The sequence below is a fragment of the Odocoileus virginianus genome, chromosome 7 (assembly GCF_023699985.2).
Source record: "Odocoileus virginianus isolate 20LAN1187 ecotype Illinois chromosome 7, Ovbor_1.2, whole genome shotgun sequence".
NCBI lineage: Eukaryota > Metazoa > Chordata > Mammalia > Artiodactyla > Cervidae > Odocoileus > Odocoileus virginianus.
In genome coordinates, this window is record NC_069680.1 from 62570936 (window position 1) to 62585329 (window position 14394).

The following is a 14394-nucleotide window of genomic DNA, read 5'->3' on the forward strand; positions in this document are numbered from 1 at the left end:
CATGGATTGGAAGAATTAATCTTGTTAAGATGATCATACTCCCCATAGTAATCTACAGATTCAGTGCAATCCCTATCAAAATACCAGTGGTATTTTTTTTTTTCTACAGAACTAGAACAAATAATTCTAAACTTCATATGGAAACATAAAAGACCCCAAATAACCAAAAGAAAACATTGGCAATACACTTTTGACATAGGTCTTACCAATATTTTTTGGATATGTATCCTCAGAGAAGGTAAACAAAAGCAAAATAAACAATGGGACCACTTCAAACTAAAAAGCTTCTGCACAACAAAGGAAACTACCAACAAAATGAAAAGGCACCCTATTGAGTAGGAGAAGATATTTGCAAATGATTTATCTGATAAGAGGTTAATATCCAAATTATGTAAAGAACTCATACAACTCAACATCAAAAAAACAAACAACCTGATTAAAAATTGGGCAAAAGACCTAAATAGATGTTCCTCCAAAGAAGACATACAGATAGCCAACAGACACATGAAAAGATGCTCAATATCACTGATCATCCGGAAAATGCAAATCACACTACAATGAGATATCACTTATACCTGTCAGAATGGCTATTACCAAAAAGGAAATAACAGTGTTGAGGAGAATGTGAAGAAAAGGGGGGAATGTAAATTGGTATAGTAACTATGGAAACCAGCATGGAGGTTCCTCAGAAAAATTAAAAATAGAACTACTATAATATGATTAAGCAATCCTACTTCCAGGAATTTTTTTTGAAGAAAATAAAAACACTAATTTGAAAAGATACATGTACCCTTATGTTAATTGTAGCATTATTTACAGTAGCCAAGATATGAGAGTAACCTACGTGTCCACCGATAGATGAATGGATAAAGAGGTGGTATATATGTGCAATAGCATATTCCATAAAAAGAATGACATCTTGCCATTTGGAACAACATGGATGGACCATAGGAATATCATCAAACCTTGCTGTACTTTATTGTTCTCAGCTATAGAAGAAGGGCAGGCTTTCCAGCTAGCTCAGTGGTAAAGAATCCGCCTGCCAATGCTGGAGACACGGGTTTGATCCCTGGGTCAGGAAGATCCCTGGAAATGACACCATTTCCCATGGTAAAGGAAATGGGGTTGCAAAAAAGTTGGACATGACTTCATGACTTAGCAACAGTAGCATAGAAGAATGGCCCTTATAGTCTGTATGATTTCTTTAACCCTCACTAAAATTCTTTTATTGTGTTTCATATTCTTAACACAGAATAGTAGAGAAAAAGAGAAAGAAAAGAAACAGATGATGACAAGGTCATAAGCCACTGGAATCATCTATCATATAAAGTTCAGTTCTAAGTATCTCTGCAGAGAACACCCTAAATGTGCTTCCTTATTATACCTTTTCCTTTTTCATAGTAAATCTTTAAGAGATATACAGTTTTGTTGAAACCATGCAAGACCCTGTGGGTCTCCTGTGTACAAATCCTTTCTGGGTCCCCATTTCTTGTTTATAGAAAATAGGCTTCATTCAGCCTTCTATGTTCTAAAGAGCTGATTCAAACAGTTGCTAATCAGGGAGCAGAGGGAATGCAGAAACAAGGGAGGAGCAATCAAGAAACAATAGGGCAGCCTTGGGGCAGTATATATATATATATAATATGAATTACATGTGTATCCATATAATATTTTTGAGCTCTTCTGCAGGAACTGAGGCCCGCACCCAGGTGAAAGATGGTAACTTCAGACTGAGCACATGATTCCTGGGGCACCACCCAGTTACCTCACCATCAACCAATCAGAAGAAAGTCACAAACCCTGCAGCCCTCACCCCAGACTTTGCCTATAAAAACTTCTCCCCCAGATTCCTTAAAAAACTAGGAATAAAACCGCCATATGACCCAATAATCCTATACCCTGAGTAAGTCAAAATTGAAGATGCATGTACCCCAGTGTTCACTGCAGCACTATTTCCAATAGCTACAACATGGAAGCAACCTAGCTGTCCATCAACAGATGAATGGATAAAGAAGTTGTGGTACATATACACAATGGAATATTACTCAGCCATAAAAAGGAATGCATTTGAGTCAATTCTAATGAGGTGGATGAACCTAGAGCCTATTATACAGAGTGAAGTCAAGTCAGAAAGAGAAAGATATATTAACACATATATATGGAATCTAGAAAGATAGTACCAAAGAGTTTAATTGCAGGGCAGCAGTGGAGAAACAAACATAGAGAACAGATTTATGGACATGGGGGAGGAGAAGGTGAGATGTATGGAGAGAGTAACATGGCAACTTATATTACCATATGTAAAATAGATAGCCAGTGAGAATTTGCTGTATGTCTCAGGTGCTCTGTATCAACCTAGAGGGGTGAGATGGGAGGGAGGTTCAAGAGGGAGGGAACATAGGTACACCTATGGCTGATTCATGTTGAGGTTTGACAGAAAACAACAAAATTCTGTAAAGCAGTTATCCTTCAATTAAAAAATAAATTAATTAATAGTATTAAAAAAAAAAAAAAAAACTTCTCCCCCTAAACCATTGGGAAGTTTGGGATTTTTGAGCCACCCATTTTCCTTGATTGGCACTCCAGTAAACCTTTCTCTGTACCAGACTTTGACATTCTTTGACATTTCAGTTTGTTTGACCTCACTGTGCATCAGGCACACAAACTTGTGTTCAGTCACAGTGTTCATAAAATTATATATTTTAGAGGAGATTTTGCTAATTATTTTTAACACTGATTAATTTTCCTCCAACGAATTTTAACAGTTGGTTAAATAACAAGCATTTTTACTATAGGACTCTTTCTATAATTCTCCCAAGCATTTTAAAAATATTTATTTAATATATTACTTCTTTAACCTGATATCTGTTGTCCTTGCAGTTCTCTTTTTACTCTGGAAAATTCCTTGCCTTTTAATTTTTATTCCCACTTCAGTTGTCATATTCTGTCTCTCAGTATTTATATTGGATGCCCCATAATTTCTAGGTTTCTTTGAAGTACACTGCTCCAGAACATACTTTAGATTATTTCTTAGTTATTGAAATGGAAATCAGAGCAAAAGATTTTTTTTTAACCAACCAAAAAGCTACTTGATTCAATTTGCATTTGAAAAGAATATTTAACTCTAGAGAATAGTAGATGACAGCTGTCATTAGCTTGTAAATTCCCATTGTGACTTCAATACAACCAACAGCCATTTTGTATATTATTAAACTTGAGGAACTTTGGTAATTGTTATTCTTTGGTTGCAAAACAAGAAATCTAATATTTGCATTACAATTGCGTGTGTGGGAAAGGAGGAGACCTGGGGATTTATTTCAAAAGTGGTATTATATTAAAAATTTGTTAGTTCTGAAATGTGCTATCTATGCCAAGTTTTTCAAAGCTTTCATATTTAACTCCTTTTAACAACTTCATAATCTTAAAGAAAAAAGTTAAACTGAGTGATAAAAACTTTAATTTTGTCTGTTTACTTTGTCTCAGTTATTTTGAAACAGTAATCCCTAAGCACTTACCCATGAAACTGATACATTAGTGAAATCTTCCATAGTTTGTGTGTTTAAGATTCACAGATTCCTATCTTTTAATTCAGTTCTGACTCCTTGAAATCTGTGGTTGAATATTTTCACATGTAGGAAGAAGACTGGATGGTGGTGAGGGAGAACAACAGGTAGACAAGTTAGTCACCTAATTTCATGACCCCCATCATCATTACTGCTTATAGAACAAATGAGGATATTTATGTTACTGGCTCTGACTTTAAGGAAGCAATGGATGGCTAAGGATTCTTTTAAAAATGAGAAAGAAAATGACAAAAATTTCAAGTTATTTTAGGTATTGAAAACTTTAGATGGTACATACTATGTATTAACTTTATATTACTATTTTGGCCTCATTTTCCTTAGAAAACTCAAGACTGTCCTTTTGGAAAGAATAAATAGAGATTTATGACTCTGCTTTTTTTTTTTTAATGTAAAAATTCAAATCATGTATCCACAAAGCAGTAACTGCTGTGGGAATTGTTATCCTGCTGTCAACAGCTAGAACACCAGATAAAAACACATGAAAATACTGTTTTTAACACTGGACAATAGGCAAGACAGGACTTTGATCTGAGGAAAGAGAAGCAAATGAAATTAACCTTACATTGCTTCAGCTCACAGCCTGAGGCTTTGGTTAAATTCTGAGCCACAAATCCAGGCACAACTTCCCAGGAGACAGCAATTACCAGAAGCTGTAAAGGAGAAGGAAGCAGCACCCCACTCCAGGGTTCTTGCCTAGAGAATCCTGTGGACAGCGGAACCTGGTGGGCTGCCATCTATGGGGTCGCAGAGTCGGACGCGACTGAAGCGACGTAGCAGCAGCAGCAGCAGAAGCTGTAAAGTGAATAACTCTTGGTGCTTACTCAGGGCCAGGAATCATTTGACTTCTCTCCAGCTAGAGAGGAGGAGCATCCCTGACTGCATGAACATTCAGTGGAGACTCCCAAAAGAAGCATAACTTGGAAGAGGGGCCAAATTTGCTCTAGAATAAAGGATTCTCTAGATTTGTCTTAAAAGACTCGAGAGGATCAAGCTAATATGCAGTAACTATACAACAAAATCCAGCATTCAGCAATGTAAAAGTCAGTGTCTAATCTCCAGTCAAAAATTACTAGGCATATGAAGAAGTTGTGGGTGGGGGCAGGAATTAGTCAACAGAACCAGACCTAGGAATGATGGAATTAACAGACAAAGATTTTAAAACAGTTATTATAAATATGATTCTTATATTCATGGAAAGAAAAGAAAAAACATAGGCATAATACAAAGAAAAATAGAACAATAAACAAATGGAACTTCTAGAGATGAAAATATGTATGAAATGAAAACCAGTATGGATGGAATTAATAGCCAATTAAATACTACAGAGGAAAAGATCAGTGACATTGAAGTACATAGCAATTAAAACTATCCAGTATGAATCTGAGAAAACTGAAATACATGAAAAGAGCTTCAGCACCCTGTGCGACAGTACCACATGGTATAATACGAGTGTAATTGGAATCCAGAAGGAGAGGTGTGGGAGACATGAAAAATATTTGAATAATGGCCAAGTTTTTATAAATTTGATGATAATGATGAGTCCACAGACCTAAGAAATTTAACAATTCCCAAACAGCACAATCATAAAGGAAAACATAGAAAAGAACGTTATAATCAGGTTGCTGAAAACCAATGATAAAGAGAAAATATTAAAAGCAGCAAAAGGGAAAAAGACACACTACATACAAAGGAACAAAGATAAGAATGTACACAAATGTATAACATACTGTACAAACCGGAAGTTCTAGAGTACTGGGAGGAAAAAAAACTAGATTTTTAAACAGCAAAATTGTCTTTCAAAAATGAAGAAGAAATAAAGACTTTTTCAGACTTAACCAAAACTGAGAGAATTTATTGCCAACATATCTGCCCAACAAGAAATGTTTAAGGAATCTCATGAGACAAAAGGAAAATGATACCAAATGGAAATGTGGATTATACAAAAAAAAAAAAAAAGAGGAACACCAGAGGGTAAATATGTACATAAATATCAAAGACACTTTGCTCATTTTGAAAATTTTAAAATATAATTAGTTGTCAAAGTAAAAATAGTTTGTGGTTTATAGCATATAGAAATAAATGTAAACAGAAAAAGAGACTCAGATGTATAGAACAGACTTGTGGACTCTGGGAGAAGGTGAGGGTGGGATGTTTCAAGAGAACAGCATTGAAACATGTGTATTATCTAGGGTGAAACAGATCACCAGCCCAGGTTGGGTGCATGAGACAAGTGCTCGGGCCTGGTGCACTGGGAAGACCCAGAGGATCGGGTGGAGAGGGAGGTGGGAGGGGGGACCGGGATGGGGAATACATGTAAATCCATGGCTAATTCATTTCAATGTATGACCAAAACTACTGTAATGATGTAAAGTAATTAGCCTCCAACTAATAAAAATAAATGGAAAAAAAAATGTAGAACACTAGCACAATACAGGGGAATGGAAGCATATTGTTGTAAGGTTCTTACACTCCATCTAAAGTGGTATACTACTACCTGAAGGTTAACTGTGATAATTAAAGATGTATACTGCAAACCCGTGAGGTGGGTTCTGCAAACCCAATAGGCCAAGTCCAGTGCATTCCTTAATTTTGTAAATAAAGTTTGTTGAAACACAGCCATGCATATTTGTTTACATAGTGCCTAGGGCTGCTTTTGTACCACAGTGCAGAGTCTTATGTTGCAACAGAGATTTTATGACTGCCCAAAACCTAAAGTATTTAATATCTACCCTTTATAGAAAAGCATTGCCATTATTGCTGTAGAATAACCCAAAACCATGAAGAGGTACAGTTAATAAGCCAGTTTGTTGTTGGTATTGTTGTTTAGTTGCTAAGTTATGGCCAACTCTTTTGAAATCCCATGGACTGTAACCCACCAGGCTCCTCTGTCCAAGGGATTTCCAAGCAAGAATACTGGAGTAGGTTGCCATTTCCTTTTCCACGGTATCTTCCTGACCCAGGGATCTAACCTGCGTGTCCTGCATTGGCAGGCAGATTATTTACCACTGAGACACCAGGGAAGCACATAGTAGAGATTAAATGTAATCATAAGAATACTCAGTTAATCTAAAAGAGGGCACGAATAGATGGAAAGTAGAAGAAAGAATTGAGTCAAGAAAAGTAGCAAGATGGCAGACTTATACATAACCATATTTATAATTTATTAAATGCAAATGATATACATACTTTAAAAGATAGGGATTGTCAGATTGGGTAAAATAGCAAGACTCAACCATATGTTGTCTGCAAGAAACCCACTTAAAATATAAAGACATGGGTAGGTTAAAAGTAAAAGGATGAGAAAAGGTATACCACAAAAACATATGTCTACTCAGAGACTTGTAAGTAAATAATCATATAAAGCTTATTCATAGTAGTCAAAACCTGGAAACAATCCACATGTCAGTCATGGTAAATGGATGAACAAAATTATAGCGTATCCATGTATAGTTAAATGCTACTCAGCAATAAAAACAAATCAATTATTAATGCATGTAACAACATGGATGAATCTCAAAATCATCCAGGTACAAAAGAGTACATGCTATATTATATTATTCCAGCAGTATAAGTCTAAAAAAACTGAACATAATCTATGGTGACAAAAATCCAGCCAGTAGTTGCCCAGGGGTTAACTGGAGTGAGGATCAAGAGAATTTGGGGGGCTGATGGAAATGTTCTTTATCCTGTTACATCAGAATTCATCAGATATTCATTTCAAATAAGAATGTATTTTGTTATTGATAAACTGTGTTTCAATAAGTGTTATTTAAGTCATGAACAATGTAGTGTGAGTCTTCTGTATTCATTATAGGCGTTATCATTTATTAGACCAGGCAAGGAAAAAATAGGTAAATGACTCCAATTATGAAAGTTTAATGCATTTAGAATCTCCAAAACATTGTTCTATGTAGATTTCTTCTCAGCTCTTCAGTTTTAAGGAGTATGAATCCTTACAAACTTTATAGAATGTATCCTTTAATTCTTTTTTCAAAAAAAGCTAATAAACATCACTCATCTAAAAGCAGTATGTTATAAATGGTTTATTTATTCCTCACAACTACTGTATCAGTTAGGCATTAAGTCCATTTGATATATGAAAAAGTGAGGCTCACAGAAGTTACATAATATGTCCAAAGTTAAAGTCAGGATTCCATGCCAGATTTGACTCCATACCCTGTTTTCCTTTTACAGGCTAATGCTAAATTACTGTCTTTAAATGCTTGGTTGCTTGTGTAAAAAATTCTTGCTCAAAATTTATTTGAAAATTCATTTGAAAATGATTTGAAAGAGTTATTCTGACACTTGTTTTAGAGACTAAGGTTCTATAAGTTAAGAATTAAGGAATAAGATAAGAAAATAAGGAATTCTGTGCCAAACTGTTGTAGAAAATCCTGTCAGTTGTGTAGCTTATGATAATGTTTCCCTTAATAACTTTTTGTTAATAAGTCCCAAAATGTTGAGCTTTGACTTCTTGCTAACCTCAGGAAAATGTTCAAGAGTACTTAAAAGAAGTTGTTTTTATTGTATCCTAGTATGTCCACATTGTATAAGAGAATGCTTACTTATCAAGCACCTTGGATATAATATTGTATGTACAATCAATAAGAGTTGCTGTCCTTGAGTAAGTCTTACTTACTAGTATACGTTCACATGTTATTCCCCACGAATCCTTGAAAGCTCTGGCTCCCAAGAACCTTCTCCTACAGGATATAGAATCTGGCCCAGCAATCTCTGACTACTTAATAAAATTTTAGTAAATGGAATCAGGGTTTATATTCACCAATACCAAGAACTTTACCTCAGATTTCTGGGAAAGCCTCTTCTTGACCCACTTAAAAGATAATCCTCTGCATATTTTATTTTTTCTGAAAAGTGATTTGTGTGATAGATACAATCTTCCATAAGCCAATTCCCAGAATAATCTTCAGTTAAAGCTAAAGGACATATTCTTGAACCTTTGGAAACATTTTAAACAACACTAATAATAATAAACCCCCATTTAAGAAGATTAATAATATCACTTTAACTTATAATGAAATCTGATTATCATATGATTATGGGTCTTTTTCATTCAGATGTGACAGTGGTGTATCAAAATGGGTTACCTGTGATATCTGTGAGGCTACCATCCCGGCGTGAACGCTGTCAGTTCACACTCAAACCTATCTCAGACTCTGTTGGTGTGTTTTTACGACAACTACAAGAAGAGGATCGGGGAATTGACAGAGTTGCAATCTATTCACCAGGTATAGTCACCTTCATTATTCATTTCCACCCACCCCTTGTTCCCCCTCTAAACTGCTTCTACACACACACACACACACACACACACACACACACACAGGCGCTGCAAATGATCCCATGCTTTTAACTTTGGGACATAATTTTTTGCTTAGCAAATGTCAGGAGAGACAGTGATTTCTCTCCCAGTTTTTAGAATATGATTGTTCAGTTTTAGCAAGGGTATATATTAATACACAGGGATCTCATTCAAAAGCACCTCACATATAATGCCATGGGCAAAGATGAGCCATCAATCACATTTTATACTTTTGAGACCTTTTGTCATTACCTTAGGCATAGAATAAACTTATCCAGTAGTTGAGCCATCATCTCTGAAGATATGAAATATTAGGACTTCTTTTTAGATCTTTTCATGTCTTTCACATAAACGTTTATAAAATAAAGACATGTGATTTGAAAGTAGTAGAAAATAAGACACTAACATTCCCACTTGGCATGACATCCATTTCATTTATTTATTTTTTAAGTGCCTTACATTTTTACCACTTTCACTTTGAAAAATTCTAAATGTACAGAAAACATAAAAGCCTAGTACAGTAAGTCCCTGTAGTTTAAATATGCTTAATTCTCAACTCATAATTAATAGATGAACTTGGTGTACTTTGCTCACCCTAGCATCTGCCCCTACTGAATTATTGGCAACTAATCAGTAACTGTACTGCAAAGTTCCATATACTAGAAGATGTTGGTTTTTTAGCAATCAATTTCCATCATAGACAAATAGACATCCATGCAGGTCTCCCAGTGACCCTAGGTTTCCAGATGACACCTATGCATCTATGTAATTATTTCATTTGTTCATGAAGTTCTGCCAGAAAAGTACATTGTTAAATCTTAACAGACTTGAGGCCATGAAAACAAAAAGCCTCAGATAATATAAGCTTTATTTTACATGGAGTTTGGGGATAAGGCAAAAAGCTAACTGAAATTTAAAAGACATAATTTTAAAATCTGTTTTGAGGATTGCTTTCTTTCCTGACCACTCTTGAATAATTATGGACATATGACAAATTAAAATTTTCACATTTAAATTTTTCACAGATGGCGTTCGAGTTGCTGCCTCAACAGGAATAGACCTCCTCCTCCTTGACGACTTTAAGCTGGTCATTAATGACTTAACCTATCATGTACGACCACCAAAGAGAGGTAAAAAGTAACCTTGATAAGGTCAGAGAAACATGAGAAGGGCTTTTGGAAGGAACTTTGTTTTCCCCTGGATAAACTTGAGAAACAGACAGTATTCAAAGAATACTCAAAGTTTTACATATAGGTAGCACTTGGCTAGTATACTGACTAAAACATAGAAACCAGAAGTGTTCTACATAAGTTAAACTCCTTTCCTCCATTCAAGCTAAAATTAATATTATTTTAATGTTGTTTGGGGAACCTTTTGTAAACAAATTATGGAACTCCCTGTCCTCTTAAATGTATGTAACAGGAATTAACCCCCCTTTTTTTCGATGGCTAGGGGTTAGCAGTCTGAAAGTCAATTATTGTACAATAATAGTTCTTGGGAACTTCTGACATGTATATGCTTTTGTGTCAAAAAGTTAGGATATTTGCCTTAGGTGCAGATTCTAAGAACACGCCAGGAAACTCAGTAATCAAATATTTTCAAGAACTATTGTTAAAAACCAAAGTTAATGCAAAAAATTCATGATAAAACATCAAAAATTTGAATAAAGACAATCAGTATTACTGATTTTTATTTTCACCCTACTCTCCAATGTGACTCTGCACAGTACTGATGGTATTAAATAACCCTCTGAAATAGCATTTTGAAGTATGACTTTTTGGTCATTTTTCTCTCTTTGCCTTGATAGTCAGTCGCTTGCTGCTGTTGTTAATTCCCCTCCTACTACCACCGCTGCATCCATCAGCTTCCTAAAACATTTGTTTTCTTCAATTCTGCTTTCTTGTTTTGTTTTGTTTTGTTTTTTTGCTGCACAGAATTCTAGTTCCCTGATGAGGAATCAAACCTGTGCCCCCTACAGTGGAATCACAGATTCCTAACTACTGGTCCGCTAGGGAAGTCCCCTCCATTCTTCTTTTGTGAATTGTCCGTAATGTAGAAAAAGTAAAAGCCTAAGTATTGAACGCCTTCCTCAAAATCTGGTCTGCCTCTACCTTTAAATTTTTTCTCTTTTCCTTTTAAGTGATGCTACTTTTCCTCCACTGTGTGTTCCTTTCTTCTTTCCTGAACTGTGTCCTCATTCTTTGCCATGTTAGTTAGTGTTTGCTCACCTTTCCTCTGAGATGCCTTTTTCCTTTTTTCCTGTTTCTTCATGTCACAGTCATCAATGTCAGCTCTTCCATGAAGCCTTTCATGATCCTGTTCTTTCTCTGACTCACAGCCAACCAGAAGTGATCGCTGTCTTCTCTGAATCCTTCTTAATCCTTTTTCTTTTCAAGTGCTCAGAGGGAAGGTCCTGTGATTTTTGCATACCTGTTGACTTAGGTAATCATTCTATATTGAGTGAATTAAGTGAGTTAAAGTATCCTTTAAATAGTAAGACATTACTAAGTCAGATTTTATTAAGTTGGAATAACTAAACATGTAAACCGAGAATTGTTAGTTGTATATGTTAGCTATGCTAATATGTTTTTCTTCTTTATTCTGATTCTTGAACTAGAAAAGTTTTCTAAAATAGCAGAAGTACAGGCCTTATTTTACTTAGTTTTTTTTTGTTGTTGTTTTTTAAATTTACTCTTTATTTTTTCCCTGGGTTTATTGATATATAACTGACACTAATATTATGTACATTTAAGATATACAGTGTGATAATTTGATCCACTTAGGTATTGAGAAGTGATTATCACAGTAAGATTAGTTAATACCTCCATCATTTCACACAGTTACCATTTCTTTTTGATGAGAATACTTGAGGTCTACTTTCTTAGCCACTTTTAAGTATACATTACAGTTTTAATTATAGTCATCATGCTGTACATTAGATCCCCAGAACTTATTCATCTTATAATTATAAGATTAATACCCTTTTACCAACATGGAACGACCACATGATTCAGCAATCCCATTTTGGGGTATATATCCAAAGGAAATAGAATCTCACTAAAATATTAAAAGTTGACTAATGTAGTCTTATGTAAGGTATAACAATCAGGAAAGTAATGATACAAGCTTCCATCTATTATGTTTTCAAAAACTAGAGGTATTTTAATCAATGAATATTTCCAACCATCTTGTCTAATACTGTGTTTTTTAAATAGAAATGAATGTGTTTTAGTTTTTTTTAATAAGACTATTCTCAAGTTTAATAAGGAAAATAAAGGTAAAAACTAAAAAGGGGAGAAATTATATTTGATTCTTTGATAATCAACTTGGTAGCCATATATAACTCTTTGACTTACCTATACCTCAGATCTGTAGAATATCTGTCCACCTTCGCTAGAAGACAGACGTGAAGTTTGCAAGGGTCAGGAGTCTCTAATTCATGGGATGGTTGTAAAGTGAAATGTGAAATTTGGTAAGCTCATTAGCAGCATTATTATAGAACTTAAAAAGATAATTTTAATATTTAAATCTAGACATTCTCTCAGCTCTGCTTTATTAGCCAATGAGAGATTCAGTCATTATATACCATTTTTCACAGAAGCTTAAATAATACTCCTTTAAGTTTATAAACACTTTTCCGCTTAACTTTTAAAACATAGTAAAACTAAGTATTTTTTTCTTTTGAAAAAATGTAAGTTTCAGGGCTTCCCATGTGGCTCAGTGGTAAAGAATCTGCCTGCCAATGCAGGAGATGCAAGTTTGATCCCTGGGTCAGAAAAATACCCTGGAGGAGGGCATGGCAACCCACTGCAGTATTTGTGCCTGGCGAATCCCATGGACAAAGGAACCTGGTGTGTTACAGTCCATAGGGTCGCAAAGAGTCAGACATGACTCAGTGACTCAGCACACACACACAAGGTAGTGTTTCCAGTATATTATCTTCCTCTCCCTCTCTGAGGAAGGTAATGTGGGCCTTCAAGTTACCATTCTTTTCCAGTTATATTCAGTAAGCAGTTGAATTTCTGTATTGACAGAGAGGCTGCTTATCCAGAAGAGTAAGCCTACTGGTCTCAACATTGTAACTGTTTTTAGTGAAAGCGCAGTTGGTAAAGAATCCGCCTGCAATGCAAGAGACCCGGGTTCAATTCCTAGCTTAGGAAGATCTGCTGGAGAAGGGATAGGCTACCTGCTCTGGTATTTTTGGGCTTCCCTTGTGACTCAGCTGGTAAAGAATCCACCTGCAATGTGGGAGACCTGGGTTCAATCCCTAGGTTGGGAAGATCCCCTAGAGAAGAGAAAGGCTACCCACTCCAGTATTCTGACCCGGAGAATTCCATGGACTGTATAGTCCATGGGGTTGAAAAGAGTCAGACACGACTGAGCGACTTTCACTCACAAATGGAGAAAATAAATTGAAAGCACTAGGTTTGGGGTGTTAGATAATGAGAACACTAGGATTTTGTATATACGTCAAGCAGATGGAACAGATATAATTTATCTAATGAAAGTTAAAATAGTTAATGAAGGAAAACTTGCCCAGAATAGTTTTTTTCAGATTTCTTTTTTTTAATTAATTAATTTTTTAATTGAAGGATAATTACTTTATAGAATTTGTTGTTTTCTGTCAAACATCAGCGTGAATCAGCCATAGGTGTACATATGTCCCCTTCCTCTTGAACCCCCACTCCCATCTCCCTCCCCATCCCACCCCTCTAGGTTGATACAGAAAAATATGAAACGCTTCATGAATTTGCATACCATCCTTGCACAGGGGCCATGCTAATCTTCTCTGTATCGTTCCAGTTTTACTATATATGTGCTACCAAAGTGAGCACCAGAATAGTTTTTAAAGTCTTGACACACAGTTTTTTCTACTCATTCCTTACCCTCCTTTAATTTTCGCTTTTCTCTCCTGTTTTTCTTTTCCCTGTGTTCAGGTAGCACTTTAGAACTAAAAATGCTCTATGAATGTTGTACACCAGTAAACTTTAACTTCACACACTTCACCAGGCACTGAGGATAGAGAACTTATTCATGTAGGATCTAATATAGTTATTAGATCCTAATATAGTTATTAGATCACAGGTAGTACATAGTACATAGATACCTAAGTACTAACAGCTCTTGTACCTAACACCAAAATTGGAGGGAAGAGACAGGAAAAAGCTGAATGAAACAAAGGGGCAAGTCATAGTAGCAAGGCTAGTTGCAGGTTCCACTGCATTCTCTTGGTTACCATAGCTATATATGGCTGGATTCCCCCTCTGACCTCTGCAGGATGAGAGGAGTAGTTATTTTAGCAATTAGATGGTTTTAAACTTCATCTTGGGGCTTCTCTAGAAGCTCAGACAGTAAAGCATCCACCTGCAACGCAGGAGACCTTGGTTCAATCCCTGGGTTGAGAAGATCCCTTGGAAAAGGAAATGGCAACCCACTCTAGTATTCTTGCCTGGAGAATTCCATGGAGTTAGGAACCTGGTGGGCTAC

General features: G+C 35.7%; 1 protein-coding gene and 1 non-coding gene across 4 annotated transcripts in view; one reads left to right on the top strand and one right to left on the bottom strand.

Moving 5' to 3' along the window:
* Positions 1 to 14394, top strand: part of MCU (mitochondrial calcium uniporter) — a 223463-nt gene that overhangs the window by 178617 nt on the left and 30452 nt on the right. For all 3 annotated transcript variants that reach the window (XM_020896354.2, XM_020896364.2, XM_020896377.2), the window contains exons 3-4: positions 8663 to 8833; positions 9933 to 10037. In XM_020896354.2, coding sequence (XP_020752013.1) covers positions 8663 to 8833; positions 9933 to 10037 — 276 coding nt within the window. The remainder of the gene's footprint in view (positions 1 to 8662; positions 8834 to 9932; positions 10038 to 14394) is intronic.
* On the bottom strand, positions 13634 to 13742 carry LOC139036161 (U6 spliceosomal RNA). Its single transcript, XR_011488893.1, has one exon. It is a non-coding gene; the product is annotated as a U6 spliceosomal RNA (small nuclear RNA).